General features: G+C 42.3%; 1 protein-coding gene across 14 annotated transcripts in view; it reads left to right on the top strand.

The window, feature by feature from the left end:
* DNM3 (dynamin 3) overlaps window positions 1-24,777 on the top strand; it is a 629,085-nt gene that overhangs the window by 34,896 nt on the left and 569,412 nt on the right. For all 14 annotated transcript variants that reach the window (XR_011022036.1, XR_011022035.1, XR_011022038.1 and 11 more), the window contains exons 5-9: window positions 2,741-2,839; window positions 7,717-7,877; window positions 9,451-9,593; window positions 14,345-14,480; window positions 21,153-21,220. Coding sequence is in view for 7 of the 14 variants with exons in the window: in XM_068239888.1 (XP_068095989.1) it covers window positions 2,741-2,839; window positions 7,717-7,877; window positions 9,451-9,593; window positions 14,345-14,480; window positions 21,153-21,220 (607 nt within the window). In the remaining 7 variants the exon portion in view is untranslated. The remainder of the gene's footprint in view (window positions 1-2,740; window positions 2,840-7,716; window positions 7,878-9,450; window positions 9,594-14,344; window positions 14,481-21,152; window positions 21,221-24,777) is intronic.

Genomic DNA, 24,777 nt, shown 5'->3' with positions numbered 1-24,777 from the left:
ATAAAGAGGTGGGTTTTGAGGGCTTGCTTGAATGTGTTGAAAGAGGGAGCAAGTCTGATGGGTGGTGGAAGGGCATTCCAGAGGGTGGGGGCAGCTCTTGAGAAATCCTGCAGGCGGGCATGGGAGTGTGAAATGCGTGGGGTGGTGAGGCGAAGGTCGTTGGAGGATCGGAGGGGGCGACCTGGTGTATACCTGTGAACAAGCTCCGAGATGTAGGTAGGGCAGGTTTTGTGCACAGATTTATACGCCAGGCATAGAATCTTTTATTATATGTTATTGATTTGCAAACTGTGGTTGTCTCCTGTTCAGGTTTGTAATAAAAGCATTGTAAAGACAATATGGTACTGCTTGAGTTTACCTCCTAATTTAATGCTATTGTGCAGTGTACAAGGCACATATTTGATACTAGTGCTTGCCCATCAACAGTTCAATACTTGACAGTGAATAGAAAAACATGCTCACATGTGTAGTTTTTCCCTGTTCATTTGACTAGAGCTGAGCACAACTGTCTAGTGTGTATACAGCCACAGAAGTCAGCAGTTTCTGCACAACTTAACTGCCCTCTGGTGAGCAAGTTGCAATTCATCCAGCCTGTTGACAAGGGGCTGGAAATTGCTATACCTCAGCTTTGATAAATCAGACCATAGATGTCACTCAGTACAGTATACTTTCTGTGTCCTAGGGCTAAGCTGCTATAACACACGTTACCATAGCAACAGTCACGCTAGTAAAGCAGTACTAATAGCGTAACTGGCAGTATTCAGTGCCTATAGTAATTGCCGTGCGCTGCCTGTGCACGGCAATATTATCATGATCTGCATCAACCTCAATGTTCTTAAGTAATTGCCAGAAAAAAACAATGGGACTTGGGTCACAGCCTATCATGCCGCTATTAGCTAATATTTGTATGCATCAATCCAGCTCCACAGGGTGGTGTCCCTTAAATTCTAACTTGGTAAAACATAAAAATGTCTAAGGGATGAGAAACATCTATTGAGAAACAGATTTAAGGCTCATACACACGTCCAAACAATCTGCCCAACTAAAATCTAAACTTCATCTGTTGAAAGGCAAACAAGACGACCAACTGATAATAGGTGTTTTGCCAGATCAATACGGGGGATCCACCTGCACAACCATCTAGCAGGTTGGCCACGTGTGCATTTGAACAACTGTGTTATTTTTGAATGCAGACATGTTGAGCAGTTTGTTGTTTGGCTTGTGAATGCAGTATTTAGGTGAGTTGGTTATTTTAAATAGGGGCGACATCACTGGAACGAGGGGAACAAGAGAGGACAGGAAAGGCTCTATAGGATCCAAAGCCATCCCTGTCCATATGTACTGTATTGTTTGGACTATAAGATGCACTTTTTCCGCCAAACTGGGGGAGGGGGGACTTATAATGCAAATGTCCCCCCATAAGCAACTGTAGAGAGCACAGCTGAAGCTTTTATCCAGTTGCGCATGCTCCGAGTGAGATGTGAGGATCACTTCCGAGGGTCAGGCCAGACGGTGCAACTCTGCTCACTTTTCTCTGTTGCTCCTCCACTTTTGCCTGCTTGCCCTGTTCCTCCTCTGCTTCCGACGGTGCCTGTTGCTGCTGTTCTGCCTCCGATGGTGCCCGCTGTCACTGTTCCGCCTCCAATGTTGCCCCCTGCCGCTGTCCCACCTCCAATGGTGCTGCGGCTGTTCCAACTCTGATGGTGCCTGCTGCTCTTCTGTTATTGCTTGCAGTTGTGGTTCCCTCGTACTGCCCTTCTTGCTTTTCTATGCTTTCCGTAGATCAGCCAGAATCAGCACTCAGCCCCGACATCCTGCGTTCTATGCTCCGTCTGCCCCATGCTCGGTGCTCTGCCTGCCTGTCTTGCATTGCCTCCATTCCTGACTGCTTGGTCACCTGATTGTAAGCAAAGTGCACAAATTTAAACAGCAGTGGAACTAGTGCTGAGGAGTTAGAAGCCTTGACTCATAGGACGCCACGCCACCACAGTTTTCTGAACCTGTCACAGGTCTCTAAAAAGGCTCTTACTAACAAGCCTGGCATGCCGCCTATGGGTCTCCCCGGTCGGCACTGCATTGACTCATGACTTCTGCTGAACTTCACTGCATCCATACACACCAAGCCATTAATGGTGTTATCTACCATCTGGAGGTATCTGTGACTTGCACTGGGCTTTGATGCTGCCGTTTGTTTAGAGACAGCTTGGGGGGAGAAGGTCTACAAGACGCCCCTGCACCATGGATTTTTTTTCCTGACTCTTGACCTCTAAACCTAGGTGCGTCTTATAGTCCGTAAATTGCTGTAAGTATCAGACTTTTTGGTTTTTACTCGCTTCACATTTGCTTTAAAACAGAAGATATTTTATAATGAGAATCCCACACTAACAATTCAATCTATTGATAATAGATGAGATAAGTCTGCTGTTCCCCACTAGATGGAGACATAGCACTACAAAGTTTATTACACATAGCTATGTTTTATGATGCCAGTTACACTGGTGAAACAGGTAAATACACAATTGAAAATCAGTGAATATTGTGAATGCTATACTTACCAAAGGACTGATTTTTTTTCCTGCCACTTCTGTGATTCAGGTAGTTTTACACAGCCCAGCCGTAGAGCCCAGCCAGCTCCCTGACCCTGATTCTACCCCACTGCAGTTTCACTGTGTCTGTGTGCAGCATGTACAATGTATTTTAGCAGCCCTGAACTCCAGAGACAATTTCATTTACTTTTCAGGCCTAAGAACAATTGGTGTGATCACAAAACTGGATCTCATGGATGAAGGAACTGATGCACGGGAGATTCTGGAGAACAAGCTACTCCCACTCCGCAGGGGTAATATTTTTTACTAGATCTGCAAGTAGAATAAATTTAACGGACAACTGAAGGGAGAGGTATATGGAGGCTGCCATATCTATTTACTTTCAAACAATGAAAGTTGCCTGGCAGTCCTGCTGATCCTCTGCCTCTAATGCTAGGTACACACGATACAACTTTCTGAAAGCTTTACTGTCAGATTGATTATTTCTGACAGGTACGATCTGATTTCCATTTGATTTTCCGATCGATTTTCCATAGAAGTGAACAGAAAATCGTTCGGAAATCAGTTCGGATCTGTTGGAAATGATCGATCTGACAGTAAATCTGTCAGAAAATTGTATCGTGTGTACCAAGTTTTATACTTTTAGCCAGAGATGCTGAACAAGCATGCAATTTGACAAGATTAGCTGCAAGCATGTGTTTCAGGTGGGTGATCTATTCTAGACACTACTGATGCTACTGATGCACTACTGATGCAATTGATAAACAGGTCTGCCAGGCAACTGCTATTATTTAAAATGAAATAAATATGGCAGCCTCCATATACCTCTCACTTCAAGTTCTCTTTAAAGTGGACCTGAAATCTTGCACAGGACAGAAGGAAAACATAGAGACATGCACCCAGTGGGCTTGATTTACTAAGCGGTGCTAACCTACTTAGCACGTCTAAAGTCTTTAGGCGTGCTAACCAGGGTGCTAAGTAGGTTAGCACCGGTTTTCTCAATCAGATCTCACATTTCAACTGAGTTTAGAAGTGCTAAAGGCCAGTGCTAAAGTTAGCATTGTTTTGTAAATCGAGCCCTGTATGTATTTAGAGAGTTTAGCCTGTGTAATTTCCCCTCATCTGTGACTAATCACAAGTTGTAATTTGATCTCTTCAGCTGTGTCAACCACGGCAGAGAGCAAATTGGTAAACGCAGGATGTTAACAATATATCTGCTTCCATGAAAGCAGAAAGTAGATACACTGCAGATTTATTGCAGTAGTTCTGTGGGCTGCCCACCTTTACCATGTAAAATTGCATGATTGGATGTTGTATACAGTTTCCAAAACATTGTTGAGACACTGGTTAAAAGGTGAATACAAATATAATGAAATGATTTGCAAATCATGTAAATTCCATATGTAATTCAAAGTGGAAAAACAATATAGAAAATGTTGAAACTTAAATTGCAAGTATCACAGTTAGTTCTTGTATAGGCAGAAATGGTAGCCCTTTAATCGTTCTGCCTGGATTTTGTGTGTAGAGTATGGAGACATAAGACATAAACTAATGCAAACTCAATGTGCTGGGTTGGAAGCTTGAGTCCCAGGTTGCCACGCAATGTCTAACTGACATCCATCTGCTGGATGAATCCATTGTAGGCAAATTCTAATAGAGTGTAGAGTGTTGTAGCATTAAGTTACAGTGTGAATCCCTTCACTTCCCTATACTTCATCCAGTTACGCAAGAAAAGCTTATTTTAGCAGGCACCTGCTATCACAATAGGATCATTAATTATGTGAATCAATAAAGTTAATTTGCAGTCCTGACCTTTAAGTACGTCTAAGGATCAGTAACCAGAACTGCTGAATACAAAAAAATGGAACATAGGAAATGGATCCAGGAAACAATAAAAAAGCACCCGTATTTGGCTGTGAGGAACGCTTTGTGAAAGCAATGTGGGTTAATGTATTTTTTGGCATAATACAGACATGATCTTTCTATCCTGTGGAGAGGGAGGCTTTGTGAACTGGTTCTGTAGAAGTCAGCAACGTTACTCTAGTACTGTACTTTAAATAATAGGTACGGCACAGTGGGGCGTATGCACTAAACTGCATTTAGCAGAATTGCGTGTGTAAAGACTTACACACAATGAGTAGCGTGTAATGCATTGCATGTAATGTGTTGCATTCTGCTCTACTCATAATGCGGTAAGACATTAAGCATGTAATTCTGCTTAAAGCAGTTTAGTGCATACACCCCATTATTTTTATTAAAGAGGAGCTGTCAGCCATACTATCTCAGAAAAACCCCCCACATATATAAGTAGATAAATACTTGCTCTACCTACAATATGTATTGTACTCTCCACATTTTGATTTTAGTGATTTTTCTATAGTAAAAAAAAAAAAAAGTCCTTCTTAGGAGTCTCCATTTTGTCTGTGTCTATCTTGAAGCCAACCCTGACATAATTTCCTCCCGTACTCTGTCTGTGTATCATTGCCTGCCCCCCTCCCAGTCTTCAGACACTCCCACCCAGCTCTGCGATAGAAAGTGCATTGAGAAATATTGGCCAATCAGAGAGGAACAGAGTTGTGGGTGAGGAAAACAGGAGGGAAAGAGGCTTCAGCCAATCAGGCTGTGTTAGTTAACTCTGAGGGGAAAGTAAAGCCGAAAAAAAGAAAACCCAGCATGCCCTGCAACTTCCTTTGCAGATGTACCAAATAAGAGCCAGGTAAACTGGGTAATGATGTTTTTATGGAGAAGAAAAATAAGGTTGATTTTTAACTTTTGGATTGCCTGGTTAGCATCCTTATTATTTGTTTACCAGATAAAAATAAAGAATTTAGATTTTTGGTTTTATGCCCGACAGTTACTCTTTAAAGGGGCACTACAGCGAAAAACTGTAAAATTTAAAATATGTGCAAACATGTACAAATAAGAAGGACCTTTTTTCTAAAGTAAAATGAGCCATAAATGACTTTTCTCCTATGTTGCTTTCACTTACAGTAAGTAGTAGAAATCTCACAGAAGTGACAGGTTTTGGACTAGTCCATCTCTTCATAGGGGATTCTCAGCAAGGCTTTTATTTTTTATAAAGATATTCGCTAAAAAAAGATTTAAACAATGATGCTGGGCAGCTTCCCTGCTTCCTACACAGTTTTTTTGACAGTTGGACAAAGCAACTGCCATTCACTAAGTGCTTTTCAAAATAAATACATCCCTGAGAATCCCCTATAAAGAGATGGACTAGCCCAAAACCTGTCACTTCAGTCAGATTTCTACTACCTACTGTAAGTGACAGCAACATTGGAGAAAAGTAATTTATGGCCCATTTTTTCTGGAAAAAAATGTACTTCTTATTTGTATATGTTTGCACATATTTTAAATTTTACAATTTTTCGCTGTAGTGCCCCTTTAATAACACTTTCACATATATATTTGTACTTACATCCATTATTTTCAAATATTAAACTTCCATGTATTTATTTATATTACTCCTTTATTATTAGTTTTAAAACAATTTTTATTAATTTTTTCCATAATAACAACATAACCTAACTGTCCCTCAACATAAGGAACAATGACAATTATGGTCCCCTAGATACAGCTGGGGTCGAATAAGAGAATGTATAATCAAAAAGCAATATCCAACTGTGCACAATTTCAAAATAAAACAATAGATAACCAATCAACGACCTTCGAATAACTCTTCTTAAACCCCCTCTATCCCTTTCTCCTCCGCCCCCATGTCATCTCTGGACAACCCACACAGCTAACTCCTAAGAGATCTCAAGCCTACCCAAAGAACCTTGTATTTGCTCCATAAGGTACCATTTAGTATATCTGAATTGTTCCATCAGATCATTAATGTCCTGCTGAGAAAATGTAGCAAGTACAAAAGGCCTCCACTTCTTTTGTCTTTATGAGTGATCGCATTACGTTTGTCCAACTGGAAAAGATGTATAAGCTCTTCCCGTACATCCCAGACTGATGGAAGACTGGGATAAATCCATTTATTAAAGATCACTTTACGTGCTTCAATCAACACAAGATGAGCCAGCTTACTTATTGACTTTTGCATTATTGCAGGGGTATTGCCAGCAGCAGGACTAGGAGCAGTATAGTTAAAAAGCATCAATAGTGGAGAGAGTTCTAAATGTACCTTGCACATATTTTTACATATAAAGCCACTTTATGCCAAAAGTTTGCCACCACAGGACATGACCAAATGCAATGAAACAGATCTGCCTGTGGGAGAGAGCACTTCGGACAATTAGGAGTGTAGTGCGATGGGGGAACTTGATATTAAAAGCATATTTTGCTCTATGAATAAGCTTAAGTTGTGATTCGCGTTTATTATTAAACCATGAACTGCCCAATACCCCTCCATTATCTTAGTGGCTTAATCTTCCTCAATTATATATTTCGACCATGTGGAGAGACTACACTATGCTTTCGTGGACACGTGTAATTTCTGAAGGTCAGCCTGGATCATGGATAAAGAGATTTTAGATACACGAGGTGCTAAGAAGTCATCAAACTTGTTTAGAGTTGCCATTAGATTTCCATCGCGATTGCCCGAACCCACTAATGTCTCCCCTCACTGATCTGGAGCCATGCCGATTGGTTCCTAATCACGTGATCACTACAGTCACCGTTAATTGTAGTTATCAATATTGGCCAGTGCAGAGCAGGAAGGGCTTTCATCTCTCCTCGTTCCCTGGCGATCTTCGGTCCCCTTCATGCAGATCAGCATACAGCCTCAGCATACGGGAAGAGCCCCTTGTCCGTGCATTGGACAAGGGCTCTGGGGGAGAGGGGAAGGCTCAGCCGCCCCTCTCCCCCAGAGCCCCCTATACCATGGACCATGCAGGCTGGTATAGTTTAGGGTGCAAAGCCCCACACCTCTGGGGCTCCGCATTCTGGCTATCCCAGCCTGCATGGGGGACAAGGGGTTAAAGAGGCTCAGAAGGTGGGATCCCACATCCTTTTTTTTTTTATATTTCCCACACTCTGAACATATATAAACAAAAATAAATACATTATATACATGTTAATACAGTATCTGTCATTTTAGTGCAGTATCTTTGCAACTTTTTCCTCTAACTTTAACATCGATTTTCTCAAAAACTAAGGTCTTTTTGAAAGATGTTTTTTTTTTCTCCTCTTGTTCCCACATTTTCAGGTTATGTTGGAGTTGTAAATCGCAGTCAAAAAGACATCGATGGTAAAAAAGATATTCAAGCGGCTTTGCTGGCAGAAAGGAGTTTTTTCCTATCTCATGCAGCTTACAGACATATGGCAGATTGTATGGGAACCCCGTACCTTCAGAAGGTCCTAAATCAGGTAATAATGTTATTTTTTTTTCTTTATTGTAGAAAAATTGCAAGCAAACAGATCACAGGGGGAGATGGCTACCTTTATACTCATTAAAACCCATTTATGTAAAGTTGTGCGCATGTTATCGGGTCAGATCACCTGGGTGAGGGTCTGTTAACCTTTGATCAGGGTCATTTGGGTATTTTGTGTAGTGATCATGATTTAAAAAGAGTAAACCCAGTTGTTTGACAATACATGGCTTCTGCCACCACTAACCATGAGTGAAATAAAAGTTTTTGTGTTATGATTCATATTTCAGTGTTCTCCCCAGAACTTTTTTCCAACCCGGTGGCATGAAAAAGTAGCCAGGTGGGGCAAGATGAGAGAATGCAGGGCCAGTGCTTCTGTGAGCAACTCTGCTTACAGCATAGGAGGAGGTGAGCCGATGACAGCCGGGTGCTTACCAAAACTAGCAGGGTGGAGCACCCGGCTAAAACAGCCTGGGGAGAACACTGTATTCTATGTTATCATTCATATGCTATGAAAAATGGTTAATAAATCATAAATTCTGCCAGGGTATGTAAACGTATGAGCACAAGTGTAGAATGCCGGTTCAGATGCATAGTTATGGGTCTTTTTATACAACTTTAACCCATTCACAATCCGTCGTTTTCACTTGAGAAATGTTCACCTCCCATTCATTAGCCTATAACTTTATCACTACTTATCACAATGAACTGATCTATATCTTGTTTTTTTCGCCACCAATTAGGCTTTCTTTGGGGGGTACATTTTGCTAAGAGCCACTTTACTGTAAATGCATTTTAACAGGAAGAATAAGAAAAAAACGGAAAAAATTTATTATTTCTCAGTTTTCAGCCATTATAGTTTTAAAATAATACATGCCTCCATAATTAAAACTCACATATTGTATTTGCCCATATGTCCCGGTTATTACACAGTTAAAATTATGTCCCTATCACAATGTATGGCGACAATATTTTATTTGGAAATAAAGGTGCATTTTTTCCGTTTTGCATCTATCACTATTTACAAGTTTAAAATAAAAAAAATATAGAAAAATTTCATCTTTTACATTGATATTTAAAAAGTTTAGACCCTTAGGCAAATATTTACATGTTGTTGTTTTTTGAATTGTAATGTTTTTTTTTTTTTTATAGTAAACATTTTATTTGGGTAGTTTTGGGAGGGTGGGAGGTAAACAATAGGTTTATAATGTAAATTTGTGTTCATTTTCATTTTTTTTAACTTTTAGTTGTAGTATTACTTTTTGGCCACAAGATGGCGGCCATGAGTTTGTTTACCTGACGTCACTCTAAGCGTAACACACGCTTAGAGCGACGCATGGGGGAGGTAACAGCCAGAAAAGGCGCAGCTTCTGAGAGAAGCTGTCGCTTTTTCAGCGGGAAGAGCAATCAGTGATCGGGCACCATAGCCCGATTTACTGATTGCCTGGCTAACGAACTGCGGGCATCGGCCACGGGAGCGCGCAGTAGCGCGCATGGTTCCTAGACGTAGTTTCTACATCCAGGAACCAAAATAGGTTAATCTCTATTTGTATTATTTTCTCCTTATTAAGCAACTAACCAACCACATCCGGGATACATTACCAGAGCTCAGGAGCAAGCTACAAAGCCAGTTGCTTTCCTTGGAACACGAGGTTGAAATTTACAAAAATTATAAACCAGAGGATCCATCTAGAAAGACCAAAGCATTGCTTCAGTAAGTTTCATTCTTTATTCTCTATGTTGTTTACATATCTTCAGTAGTACAGGAGGCAATTCAGAAGATTTATTTTCTCATACCATGTTTATGTAGATTTGTTATTATACCCAATATTTTCATTGTAAAATTGTCTATACTCAGTTTGACTGAAAGGATTTTTTTGCTCCTTTGATTTCTTTTTAAAGTGTGATCAGGCTAGTTGAAAAATTAAAAACAAAAAAATTGTTGTCTAGTTGATCACTCTGTATTGCTTTTAACAGTAAAAACCTTGATCAGATTAACTTAGCTTTGATCAAGTTTGACTTCAAATTGATATGGGTTCAGCTTAGCAGGAATGCAGCAAATGCACTTGTCTCCAGGTACAATTAAAGACATGACTCATGCAGGGGCTCTGAATGAGTCACGCTGTGACAAAACGCTTAGGGCGGAGTTGGGAGGTACACTGACGCTGATCCAGGAAGGACGTGAATTTGTGTGGACGTACTGCCCTGTGTTCCATGGCCAGGTCTAGCGGTCTGTACGGAAGGGCTTACCAGTGTTCTTTTACAAATAAAGCGAAGGTGGACTTTAGATACCATTGTGAATGTATTTCCATGCAGTGGGGCGAGCAGCATTCTGGTAAATGAACCCACAAAGAGGGGGAGTGTTGTGATCTGATCGCTCTGTGGTGGTGGCACCTCCACCTGGAGTGCAGCACAGGTGCAGAGTGTCAAAAGTTTGTAGCAATACTTGGCACTATGTGTGTTCTCTGAACTTGTGTTTCAGGGTATCTCCGTCTGCCTAATATATAAGTAGAAGTGGATAAGGAAGCGCAGCTGACTGTGGACATAAGTACTGTAGACTTAAAGTGGACCTGAAGTCTTGCACAGGACAGAAGGAAAATTATTATTATTTATTGTATTTATAAAGCACCAACCTATTACGCAGCGCTGCACAATAGATAAATGGGTTAACATACAAAGGGCTTGATTCACAAAGCGGTGCTAACTGTTAGCACGCCTGTGAAAACCCCCTTAGCACGTCTAAACAAGCTTTTCGCGCATAAAACTTTACGCGCGCAAAACTTTATGCGCGTAAAACTTTACGCGCGTACTGCACAGAGCGCAGGTCGCTCCGCGCGAAGTGCCCATTAAAGCCTATGGGACTTAGCGCGCGTAAAACTTTGCGCGCGTAAAACTTTGCGCGCGCAAAGTTAGCACGTGATCTGATTGAGAAATCCGGTGCTAACCTACTTAGCACCCTGGTTAGCGCGTCTAAAGACTTTAGACGTGCTAAGTAGGTTAGCACCGCTTTGTGAATCAAGCCCAAGGTAGGATATACAGGAAACACACAACAAAACCAGATCATGCAAATGATTTGATAACAGTACAGTGTCATAGATCAAAATAGAGACTGTTCTAATCCTTAAGTGGGGTGACTGACAGTAAGATTGCATAATCAAGCTGGAAACACTAGGGAGGAGGGCCCTGCCAGAGGCTTACAATCTAAAGGGTGGGGGTGGAGACAATAGGTGCATCTGTTGACAGGAAAACGCAGATAAATGCAACCTGTGTCTAATTTACCCTCATCTGTGACTAATCACAGCTATAATTTGATCTCTCAGCTGTGTCAGCTGGCTGCCTCTGCAGGGCAGCTACTTTGTAAACACAGGATGTTAACCTTATGTCTGCTTTCACGAAAGCAGGAAGTAGATTTATTGCAGGATTTGGATCAGCTGTTACAAAAAAATTTTTTATTTGAAGGTTATTATACTGTTGCTTATCTTTTTAGAGAGGATATTCTGAGTTCAGGTCCGCTTTAATAGAAAGCATTTAATAGAAAGCTGTCTGGCACCTTCAATGGGTTACAGAATTTATGATAAACACTGGTCAACACTGCAGTGAACACAACACCTGCTTTTGAGGTTGCACAGGGAAGGTAGGAAGATGGGTCCTATCACAGTCCCATGGGTCCTATCACAGATGGGTAGGAAGAGGGATCCTATCACATTCCCATGGGTCCTATCACAGGGAAGGTAGGAAGAGGGGTCCTATCACAGTCCCATACCCCCACTGCTTGCAGCACAGTTACTCCTATTTTAAGCATGGCATTTGTTACAGGGCTATAACTCATAATAAATAGAAAACAATGCAGTATGACATTTGTGCCTCTGGTTTGCACACAACTAATATTCACTAGTAAAGTCCCAGTTCTCAGTTGATTTTTGGCAGACAGACATTAATTTGAGTACCCATATTCAGCTACAATGGCTGATACCGTTTTTTCAGCTGATAGTTGGTCAGTTTCAGCACTAGCATTAAGCTGTTGCATGGACATAGTACTGGCATTTAATATTTTGGATGATGAAACTTAAATTCAACACCAGGAATGAAGATGCTGAAAGATCAGTATCAGTTAGGGTTTTCAGAGTAGGCATCAGGTGGGGGTTAATATTAAGGGGGTGGTTATGGTTTGGTGACAGGAAGGGAGTTTAATTAAGCAGCGGTTATTGCCTCGTTCACACGGAAGGCTGAAGGCAGGGAATTCACTACCTGTCAACTGCTCCCATGCACTGATTGGTTATTTGCTTTCCCCAAAAAATAAGACAGTATCATATTAATTTTGCACCAAAATATGTGCTAGGGCTTATTTTCAGGGGATGTCTTACATTTCTATGAACACCCAAGTTCCTGTGCTGTGTGTCCTCCTGCCTTGCCCACTGTGCTGCCTCTTCCTCTTCTGGATCCATCTCTTGTGTGCCCTTGTGTCCGCCTTGTACCTTTAGTGTCCTCCTGTTGTCCCCATCTGTACTTCTGTCCTTCTGTGTCCCTTGTCCCCTACATCCTCCATGTCCTCTGCTGTGTCCCTTGTCCTTCTGGTGTCCTCCAATGTTCCCTTAAATTCTCTTCTTACCCCCAGCCCCATGCCGTGCGGTCCCCCATGTTCTCTGATGTCCCCCTACAACTTCATCTTACCCCTAGCTCCATGCCCCGCTGTCCCCCGTGTCATCCAATGTCCCACTTCACCCTCTTCCTTCCCCAAACTCCATGCCTCTGTGTCCCCGAGCTTCAGCTTATGGGGAAGTAGGGACCATGGCTCTGTTATTGGGACAATCACTGCACTTACTGAGTAGCAGCAAGTGCAGTGATTGGCCCAATAATGGAATGATGGTCCTGCCTGCGAGATCATGGGCTCCAGTGATAACACAAGCTGCCATCCTCTTTCCCCATGCTACTAGGGCTTATTTTTGGGGTAGGCCTTATATTTCGAGCATGCTCAAAATTTTCTTTTAGGGCTTACTTTTGAGGGATGTCTTAGTTTTGGGAAAACAGGGTAACACCGGCACAGGAGGTAGAGAGGCAGCCACTGTATTTTATCAAATTTGTGTCAGATGCGACGCACAATATTTTGCCATTGGGTAACACCACCACTTGTCAAACAACGAGGGTTACAAATGCTACCATTCAGCTACATGAAAGTGCAGTTGAAAGGCACTTGTGGCTGGCAGCTGGAAGGTTTGAACCACCCAACAAGTGTATAGCTCAGCTGCCGATGTGTAAGGGGCCTAAGGCTACGAATCAAGAAGGAAAATATTTTTATGGAAACTGGTTAGGACTGGCCAAATGATGGTGAGAAACGACAAACACATACTTCCCTTTTCGTAAGCTTAGTGTGCATTTAGCTCGGTTTCCCTTTAACCTCCCTGGCGGTTTAATTATTTTGCCAGGGAGGCTGCGGGAGGGTTTTTTTTAAATTAAAAAAAAAATATTTCATGCAGCCAACTGAAAGTTGGCTGCATGAAAGCCCACTAGAGGGCGCTCCGGAAGCGTACTTTCGATCGCCTCCGGCAATCGAAAGTAACAAGATAGGCCGCAATGAGCGGCCTATCTTGTTTCGCTTTCCTCGTCGCCATGGCGACGAGCGGAGTGACGTCATGGACGTCAGTCGACGTCCTGACGTCAGAGCCGCCCGATCCAGCCCCTAGCGCCGGCCGGAACTGTTTGTTTTCCTGCTGCGCTGGGCTCGGGCGGCTGGGGGGACCCTCTTTCGCCGCTGCACGCGGCGGATCGCCGCGGAGCGGCGGCGATCGGGCAGCACACGCGGCTGGCAAAGTGCCGGCTGCGTGTGCTGCTTTTTTCAGAACTCAAATCGGCCCAGCAGGGCCTGAGCGGCGACCTCCGGCGGCATACCCCGAGCTCAGCTCGGGATTACCGCCAAGGAGGTTAAAAGCCTGCATAATTCTGGAAAAAGATGTTATGGACAGAGGAAACAAGATTAGCCTGTATCAGAGTGATGCTAAAAGGAAAGTGTGGAGACAAAAAGGAATTGCAGAAGACCCAAAGCATGCCAGCTCATTTGGTGATGATCATGGTGATGGGGTTGTTATGGCTTAGGCATATATGACTGTCACAGGTACTGACACACACACAAGGTGTATAGAAATGAGGGAAATTGTGTTAATTGCTACATGGTGCAACTGTAATGTATGCACATAACTTTAATGTCTGGAATGTGCACTGTAATCACGTCTGAATTATTTGATTTAACATTCTACACTGAGGCTAGGAGCATGTGTCTTCCAGGATTGCACTCCAGACAACAGCATGCAATTCTGCAAAGTGTGCTCCCAGCCTGAGGAGCAGAGGGGGAAATCAACAGAAAATTTTTCTTTATCTCAAACATTATGGAGGCCACCGCAGCTTTAGGATGTGACTTTTGCAGAGAATGCTTCTAAAATTAACTGTAATCACTTCTTCTTCATTTGTAAGGATGATCCAACATTTTGCACAAGACTTTGAGAAGAAGATTGAAGGATCAGGGGATAAAGTGGATACACTAGAGCTCTCTGGTGGCGCCAAAATTAATCGCATTTTTCACGAGCGTTTCCCATTTGAATTAGTCAAGGTATAGACCTATACTATGTTTGTTTGTGATTTATTTGGTTGTTGTTGTTTCTGTAAGGTCTCTTTCACAATGGGACAATAAAGTCGCACGTTATAAAAAATTTAATAACGCAGACTAACGTACAGCAATACAAAGTCTGTGTGACATTCACAGTGCACATGTTGCGTTGTGTGTAACGTGTAGCAATATTTGGAGGGTGCAGCATGCTGTGCGTTTAGCAAGAAATTTGCTGTGTTACAGTGGGTTGCAAAAGTATTCGGCCCCCTTAAAGTTTTCCACATTTTGTCATATTACTGCCACAAACATGAATCAATTTTATTGGAATTCCATGTGAAAGGCCAATACAAAGTGGTGTACACGTGAGAAGTGGATCGAACATCATACATCATTCAAAACATTTTTTTACAAATAAATAACTGCAAAGTGGGGTGTGCGTAATTATTAGGCCCCCTGAGTCAATACTTTGTAGAACCACCTTTTGCTGCAATTACAACTGCCAGTCTTTTAGGGTATGTCTCTACCAGCTTTGCACATCTAGAGACTGAAATCCTTGCCCATTCTTCTTTGCAAAACAGCTCCAGCTCAGTCAGATTAGATGGACAGCGTTTGTGAACAGCAGTTTTCAGATCTTGCCACAGATTCTCGATTGGATTTAGATCTGGACTTTGACTGGGCCATTCTAACACATAGATATGTTTTGTTTTAAACCATTCCATTGTTGCCCTGGCTTTATGTTTAGGTCTGTTGTCCTGCTGGAAGGTGAACCTCCGCCCCAGTCTCAAGTCTTTTGCAGTCTCCAAGAGGTTTTCTTCCAAGTTTGCCCTGTATTTGGCTCCATCCATCTTCCCATCAACTCTGACTAGCTTCCCTGTCCCTGCTGAAGAGATGCACCCCCCGAGCATGATGCTGCCACCACCATATTTGACAGTGGGGATGGTGTGTTCAGAGTGATGTGCAGTGTTAGTTTTCTGCCACACATAGCGTTTTGCATTTTGGCCAAAAAGTTCCATTTTGGTCTCATCTGACCAGAGCACCTTCTTCCACATGGTTGCTGTGTCCCCCACATGGCTTGTGGCAAACTGCAAACGAGACTTCTTATGCTTTCTGTTAACAATGCCTTTCTTCTTGCCACTCTTCCATAAAGGCCAACTTTGTACAGTGCAAGACTAATAGTTGTCCTATGGACAAAGTCTCCCACCTGAGCTGTAGATCTCTGCAGCTCGCCCAGAGTCACCATGGGCCTCTTGACTGCATTTCTGATCAGCGCTCTCCTTGTTCGGCCTGTGAGTTTAGGTGGATGGCCTTGTCTTGGTAGGTGTACAGTTGTGCCATACTCCTTCCATTTCTGAATGATCGCTTGAACACTGCTCCGTGAGATGTTCAAGGCTTTGGAAATATTTTTGTAGCCTAAGCCTACTTTAAATTTCTCAATAACTTGATCCCTGACCTGTCTTGTGTGTTCTTTGGACTTCATGGTGTTGTTGCTCCCAATATTCTCTTAGACAACCTCTGAGGCCCTCACAGAGCAGCTGTATTTGTACTGACATTAGATTACACACAGGTGCACTCTATTTAGTCATTAGCACTCATCAGGCAATGTCTACAGGCAACTGACTGCACTCAGATCAAAGGGGGCCGAATAATTATGCACACACCACTTTGCAGTTATTTATTTGTAAAAATTGTTTGGAATCATGTATGATTTTCGTTCCACTTCTCATGTGTACACCACTTTGTGTTGGTCTTTCATGTGGAATTCCAATAAAATTGATTCATGTTTGTGGCAGTAATATGACAAAATGTGGAAAACGTCAAGGGGGCCGAATACTGTTGCAACCCACTGTATGTGTGTTGCACATGCTCAGTAATGTGTTTTTTTTTTTAATGTAACGCATGCGCTGTTTTCGTTCCATCAGTATGCAATGAAAACGGCGCACCAAGAGACACATAATGCAGTGCAAAATAACGTCCAATTTCATAACCTACAAGCGCTGCGTTAGGGGCACGTTGTGCGACTTTAACATCGCATGAAACGCAACGTCCCACTGTGAAAGAGGCCTTAGGCCCATAAACTGTATTGACAATTCAGTAATGAAAATGAAACAGAATTACACATTGTTTTGGCATGAATTTGATTATAGCATTCCTAAAATTAATGTTCTGCATAAATGAGCAATTGTGCAGAAAGTGATAAAATAGTTTCTAAAGATGATATTTAAATGGAAGCAGACAGGAAACAGCAGATCAACTTACAACAAGTAGAGAGGAAGTAGCAGGTGAGATATATCATGCACTTGTGTCTGTCTTCCTGTGTAAAACCCCAGTGAGAAACGCTGTATTCATTTCCTTCATGAAAAATCAATGGAAAAGGTCTGTATTACTCATATATTTGTACATCTTCCAAATAACACACAAAGCACTATGAAGAGTTGCCTATTGTAAACTTTCAATGTCACGTAGCACATGCCCATTGATGTGGTGGCTCTGGGTGGTTCATAGCACCCTAGGCTGAGCTCTTTTCACAAAGGAATTATGTAAACAATCTCAAATAAAGCATTCAGTGATCTTCTGACAAGCTAATTGCAGAAAGTATGCCATACTCACTGTTGTATACTGCAAGACACAATATTTCTATAGCAGTTTGTGGACAACAGTTGTTGGAGCGTATGAAAATTGTAATCTTGATATAGTGGGTTTCAGACTGGTAACATTGAATGCACTACTGTCCCATTTATATGACTGTAGTTTCACTGTAAGAGAGAACTTTATAAAGTTTCACTACATTTAGATTATAGATACAAATATAACTTAGAAATGTTTTGTCCTTCAAAAGTTATCAGCTTTCAGTAGACTTAAATATTGCTTAAAGTGGATCCGAGATGAACTTTTACTCATTGCATAATTGTGTTCCTTACATATAGTTTATAGGGCATTCCTCAAGCCAAATACTTGTTTCGTTTTGTTTTAATACCCTAATTTCCTATAAACTAAATAAGCCACACCCACAGCTTCTCCAGAGTGCCTTGGCGCTTGCAAGGGATTGTGGGATTTCAGTCTGGGCAGGTGAAAAAGGTGTTACTAGCTATAGATTTCAGAGGCAGAGTTTTCACAATCTGAGAGCTGCAGTGCAGATACAGATCAGTTGCCTGTGTAATGGAGGAGATAAGAGTGGAGTTTTCACAGAATATACAGATTAGCATGCCTAGATACAGATAAGCTTGCCTGTGTGTGTGATTGTGTAATAGTGACAAGCAGAAAACATGTCTGCTCCCAATTGTATCACAGGAAAAAATATTAATATACTGTTGAAGCTGTTTGAAGATAGATTTGCTGTGTAAACTATCTAAACTTTAGATAAGATATATAGACAAGTCACTTGTTATATTTAGTTTTTCATCTCGGATCCGCTTTAAATAGGAACTATCAAAAAAGCTTTCATTCTGTAAACCCCACATAGTCTCTGATCACAACGTGTGTGAAAAACAACACTTGTATACTAGCTTTTTGTAACAAACTTGGTGTCGAGGCTAGAGCTGTACCATGTAGATAGGTGCCACTTCTCTGTCACTATTCACAAAGGAATGATTTGCTGTTTGTTTCTGCCCTGTGTACACACACTGCTTTCTCACAGATCATATGAGAACAGCTGAGAGATTTGTCAGCTACAGAGAAAGGGTCTGAAGAGAAGGACCTGAACTTTATTTTCTATCACAGGATTATAGATAGTGAGTACTGTTTCTGTATGCTGGATGTGCTGGACACAGTCCACCATAGTAATGCCCACAGTGAAAACTGTTCTCTGTAAATGTCATATTTCTTCACATAAAAAATGAAGCAGTAGTGTTGTACCATGTTAGCCATCGGTAAAAGCAAGACGTTTTGAATCAGGTTGATACCATTTATTGGCTAACTTAGAAATAAATAAAAAGTAAGCTTTCAGCTAATAAGCCTTCATCAGATTTGGTTCCTACATATACTGACAAAAAAAAACAAAAAAACAAAGCTTATATACATTGGATATACAGAGGAGAAACATTCTTTTGCAACATAAATACATGTAATTAGATGCATTTATTGCCGCTTCAGGAGGCTTTCACAGGCATGCTAGCTAATTAGATAAGATTACTAGCTTCCTTAAAGGGAAGGTTCAAGCAAAATAAAAAAAACGAATTTCACTTACCTGGGGCTTCTACCAGCCCCATGCAGCCATCCTGTGCCCTCGTAGTCACTCACTGCTGCTTCAGTCCCCCGCTGGCAGCTTTCCGACCTCGGAGGTCGGCGGTCCGCATTGCGTACGTTTTTACGCATTCGCGCTAGTGCAAGAACATTAACACATACATTTTTACGCGTTACAGGTTCAATGCGTACATTTTTACGCATTGAACCAGTAATGCATAAAAATGTATGTGTTAATGTTCCTGCACTAGCGGGAATGCGTATAAACGTACGCAATGCGGCCCGCCGACCTCCGAGGTCTGAAAGCTGCCAGCGGGGGACTGGAGCAGCAGTGAGTCACTATGAGGGCACAGGATGGCTGCATGGAGCTGGTAGAAGCCCCAGGTAAGTGAAACTCATTTTTTTATTTTGCTTGGACCTTCCCTTTAAAGCGGATCCGAGATGAAAAACTAACTATAACAAGTAACTTGTCTATATGTCTCATCTAAAGTTTAGATAGTTTACACAGCAAATCTAGCTGCAAACAGCTTTAATAGAATATGATTCATTATTCCTGTGATACAATAACAGCAGCCATGTTGTTTGTAAACATTACACAGAAGCAGGCTTATCTGCATCTTGAGCAAAAAAACCTAATCCCCCCCTTCTCCTCCCTCCTCCCCTCTGCCTCTGAAATCTCTGGCTAGTAATATCTCAACCTCCTCCTGCCCAGACTGAGCTCCCATGAGCCCTTGCTACTGTCTGAAAGTGCCTTGGCTCTTTGAAAACCTGTGGGTGTGGCTTCTTTAGCTTATAGGGAATTAGAGTATTAAAACAAAAACTAAAAAGTATTTGGCTTGAGGAATGCCCTATAAACAATAGGATAGGAACACAATTATGCAATGAGCAAAAGTTCATCTCGGATCCACTTTAAATGTTCCATTTTCCTAATAGCGTGTTGGAGGAGTGGAGATAGTGGGTTGGGGAGTACCTCTGGACTAGATCAGAGATGTAGGAATGGGAGGTATGCTATCTTTGGCAGTGTTTAACCTCCTTAATGGTATGACCGTCCTGTATGTCTGTGTCGGGCATACTGCCGCCTGTCCCCAGGATTCCCCCATTAAAATTTTAAGCGATCGGAGAGTTCTAATATCTTCAGCCAGCTCTAGGCTAGCTAGCAGTGGTGGTCGGCATTTTTAGATTACGTTTGATCCCCCCGATCGCCGCTAAATACATTACCCCCCTGGATCCAGCGATCGCGTAGCCTCCCGGCACATCTCTGGTCCTCTGTATGGGGAGGATCGGGTCTGCGCATGACGTCACCGACGTCATGACGTCATGTTCGATCCTCCCCATAGAGAAGAGCGGAGCTGTCCGGAGAGGCTGCAGCGATCGCTGGATCCAGGGGGATAATGTATTTAGCGGCGATCGGGGGGGATCAAACGTAATCTAAGGATGCCGACCACCACTGCTAGCTAGCCTAGTGCTAACTGAAACTATTAGAACTATCCGATCGCTCAAAATTATAATGGGGGACTCCTGACTGCAAACCCTCCGGCGTGCGTAGAACCCAGGAGGTTACAGAGAGTCTGAAGTCTATTAAAATACTTATTTTTACCTGCTATTTATGTTAAGCAATGTTAGCAGTGCTGAAATGCCGCATTCCCGCGGCAGAACAAGAGTTTTATACCCCCCAAATACCGGGGCAAAATTCCACGACTTTCCAAGTTGTGGATTTTGCTGCCCGGGGAGGCAGAGCTTTGTGCTGTAGCTATGCCTCTACTGGAGTCAATCTCCACGGATCTCCACCTCTCCCGCCCCTCTCAGTGAAAGAAGAATGAGAGGGACGGGGAGAGGCGGCGATCGGCAGAGATTGACTCCAGTAGAGGCAGAGCTACAGCGCAAAGCTCTACCTCTACTTGGAAGCGCTCCCCGATTTTTGCCCCAGGGATTTGGGGGGTATAAAGCCCTTTTTCTGCCGCGGGAATGCAGCGTTTCAGCACTGCTAACAATGCTTAACATAGATAGATGGTAAAAATAAGTATTTGAATAAGCTTCAGTCTCTCTTTAAGTCATTTATACCAGTGTTTTTTGACTAACTGTAGTTGTTTCCCCATAATGAATATCCCCTCACCAAACTCTGACCTTAATCTCTCCCCTTAATGATAATCCCTACCTAATGTCTAAGCTTAACTCCCACTGACTCCTCTATCCCTCAAAGGAAAATTCCACTTATATTATAAAATTGCTATAAACATTAATTAGTGCTGCAAAGGCAACCTGTATGCTATTTACTGAAGCTGGTCCTCTCCTTCTGATATCATGGTCTTCTTCCCACATTTGTATCTGTACTCTTCTGTTTTCATCTGAATTTTTCTACCCCCATGGAATAGCCTGTATGAATTATGAATCAGATGTGTCTATTACATGAACCATTGAGTTGATTTCTAAATTACAGTAAGAATTTGTCATGTTTTTAAATGATGCAGACTGCTTACATCTGTTACTTTCTTTTAGATGGAATTTGAGGAAAAGGATTTGCGGAAGGAGATTAGTTATGCGATCAAAAACATTCATGGAGTTCGGTAATTTGTCAAATCCTACCTAACTTGAGATAGAAATTCCTTCAGTTCATATCTATACATTACAAAGGTTTTGTACACGCATCCAATTTTAATCTGCACAGGACTGGCCAATTTTACCACTTCCATGTAGTATGAGGGCCAACAGATTCTGAATAATATGAACAGACCGGGTAGATATGCTTTCATACTACATGGAAATGGTCAAATTGGCCAGTCATCTGCAGATAACAGATGGATGTGTGTGGGAACTTAAAGATTTTGGCAACTGATATTTGGCTTTACATTTAGCAATTGCTTGTTACATGTCAGCCCTCTTGCACTTCTGATAAACTAACAGCAGGGTTCATAGCAGCAACTGAAATGTGTTGATCTTATTTGACCTGGGTCTTTGTAAATTGTCTCTGGATCCATGACCTCATGTACATTAAAGAATAGAGAAAACAAGTACATGTCATAAGAAAGTTCATAGTGCTACTTTTTTACATAGAGAAGAAAGTTGGTAAGCAGTTTACATGAGAAATACAATGATTTTCACAAACAGATCATCAGGGGGCGCTGTATGACTGATTTTGTGCAGAAACCCCTCCCACAAGAAGCTCTGAGTACCGCGGTACTCTGGGCAAACTGCCACAATGTAACAAGGTTCACAGACAGGAATTAGCTGTTTACAGCTGTCTCTAACAGCCAAAACAGCTAGCAGAAGCTACATAACCTGCCCACAGTAAAAATGTCACCATGTAATAAATGTCAGAATGTAAATCTGGGAGAGGAAAGATTTTACAATGAGCAAACACTGACTAAATCATTTATACATAATTATGGTAAAAAATTAAGCACTTTTTTTACTACATTATTTTCACTGGAGTTCCTCTTTAATATGTTGTTCGCACGCAGAAAAAAAACTGACATTCTGCATGATGATTCTGCACATTTTGTTTCTCTATCAACTACATCAGCTGCTGTGAAAAAACACACACATTTTCCAGAATAGAAACACACTTGGTGTGCAGAAAAAGTATGCAGAAAAAACGCGCGCAGAAAACTGAAAGACAAGTGTGTTCCCTGCCTCAACAATAGCAGAGGTGAATTGACCTGTACAAATGCTGGCGACAGGCATTTATAGGCAGGAGTCCTCATGTCTTCCGCTCTCCCCATTTACTGCTGTCCACCTCTGTTCCTGTGTAATAGGCCCGTAAGTCTGCCAAGTCGTGGTCAAGGCTAGGAGTGTTCCACCCATGCATACTTTGAGTTTTTATGTTGTGCATATGCACAGAATGCTCCTGGCCACAATAGTAGGACCAAGGAGGCATGCCACCAGGCCAGTGCTTGCGCAGAAGTGCGCAACTTGGCAGACCTGCAGAGCCTTTTTACACAGGAACAGAGGGGGACAGCAATGAACAAAGGGAGGAGGGCATGAGGACTTTTGCCTATTAAAACTTGTAGCCAGCATTTATACAGACCAGTTCCCCTTGGGTATCTTTTTACCACATGCGGACTTGCAGTCTCTGGCCCCTTAAGAACCAGAAACTTTTTTTTTTTTCAGAAAAGGAGCTATGATCACTTTGATTAGCTCACAGTGTCAGGAGATGACCGGCTCACAGAGCTCTGTTGTCATTATGACAGTAGAGCAATCGGGCTGCAGTGAAGTCAGAGCAGCGCGAACAGTGAGAGCGACGGGTTCGCATGGAGAAAGTAACTTAAATCTATGTCCTGCCAGGAATAACAGGCCTCAAACAGGGCTTAGATTTCAACTACTGATGCCCACAAGGCGTACGCATTAGTATGCCACCAGTGAGTTGGGCTCAGGGTGACCCGAATGATGGCTCACCCTGCTGCCACTCAAATGCTCAGTGGTGTTAAATACTATTCCCTCTCCAAGTTGTAGCAACTCAGAAGGAGAAGTCATTTGGGGTCTGGTGATCGCCGGAATGGCAGGGGTGCTCACTATAGCATTATTGCTATAACAGCGCCCAGTTCAGACACTGAGCACCAAAACAACCTGCTTCACCCACAAGAGGTTGAAGTAAGATGCAAGTGCAAAGCAATGTTTATTCTGCTTTTTTTTTCTTTTTCTACAAAGCACTGAGGTTTGCTGCACAGATGAAGACTTGTATGCTAGTTGCAGTAAATTCTCACCAGATAAGTAAAACCAACATGGTATTCACTCCTGCATTCTTTCCTGTTGGATATTTCACACAGACCCAGGCTTCTGTAGAACAGTGTCACACAGAGAGATTTGTGGCTGGCTGTAATTCAAGTCTATGCAGCTACAAGCTCCTGCTAGCTTGAAATAGCTGTTAGCAACGGCTGTAGAAATTATTAGCAGCAACAACTAGCAAGAATACCTTGAATACAGTATATTGTCTTTTATGAACTGTGTTTTAATCTTGTTGTAGGAAACATAGTTTTCACAAAATAAATACCTGTAGCATGAAGTCAAAGCTGCTAAGCAATTTCCAGCCACTGCTATTCCTTCGCCTACCAGTCAGTTTTAAAGGACACCTGAAATGAAAGCAATACGGTGGCTGCCACATTTATTTCCTTTTAAACAATACCAGGTGCCTAACTCCTCAGGAAATACTGCGCTCCACTGGTAATAGCACTCTCACAAAGTCAGGGGATCGCAATTACAAGAGGTTCACTCCACCTCAATCAGAATTATTTGGATTAATCACTGCGCATGCTTGAATCCCTGTAAAATCATAAAAGCGTATAGTGCCCAGTACTGCTTATATCAAGCTGTCATTGACACCTCGTGACGCACACCTGGGGGTAGTGCCACCACCTTGTATAGCAAGTCCCCCCTCTGTGCCCGCACTCACCAAAAGCGCGTCTTGCTCTTTTGCGTATCAATATATTGCCTTGCCAGCCAAGGAGATCCAGGCAGATATAAAACACAGATCCATTTATTGAAGTAAAAACATCCCGCAGGCTTACAGTTCACTGGATACAAGTAACGGCTCCACCGCGGAAAGTACAGAGCCACTCGCTCCCACTGCTCGTCCTGTTTCCGGGTAACGTCAATGCGCTCCTCCGACTCCGCCCTACGCGTTTCGTCACACTCCGTGACTCATTCAGGGGCTGGAGTGCGACATTGACGTAGGATTCTTAAGGCTGCAAAGCGATCTCCCCGCCCTGGCTCCACCCGCAACTACGCCCTCTACTGTTGCAAAGCTACCACCATAGCGTGCTGGCTCCGTACTTCCGCAATGCAGCTCAATCCAAATACATAAAAACAACAAATACATATAAATAAAAGACATATTATCATAAAAATCGGTCAAGCAATCAGTTTCCAATAAATTACAAACCACAGCCTAGTTCTATATCACTAGAGGTTACCCAGCATTTTAGCGTTCTCCCATAATTCAAACCTTTCTTACAATTCATCATTACTAGCCCATATTTCGTATATACTTTCTCATAATCACCAATTTACACATAATGTCAAAATATACCCCCCCCCCCCCCCCCCACTGTACATTGCCGTCCCTTAATCCTTATAAGTGACAGTATCTATATATTTATTCATACCTCAATACACTATCAATTACTAA

Source organism: Hyperolius riggenbachi, chromosome 6 (genome assembly GCF_040937935.1).
Source record: "Hyperolius riggenbachi isolate aHypRig1 chromosome 6, aHypRig1.pri, whole genome shotgun sequence".
Classification (NCBI taxonomy): Eukaryota; Metazoa; Chordata; class Amphibia; order Anura; family Hyperoliidae; genus Hyperolius; species Hyperolius riggenbachi.
This window is presented reverse-complemented; position numbering and strand designations above follow the sequence as displayed.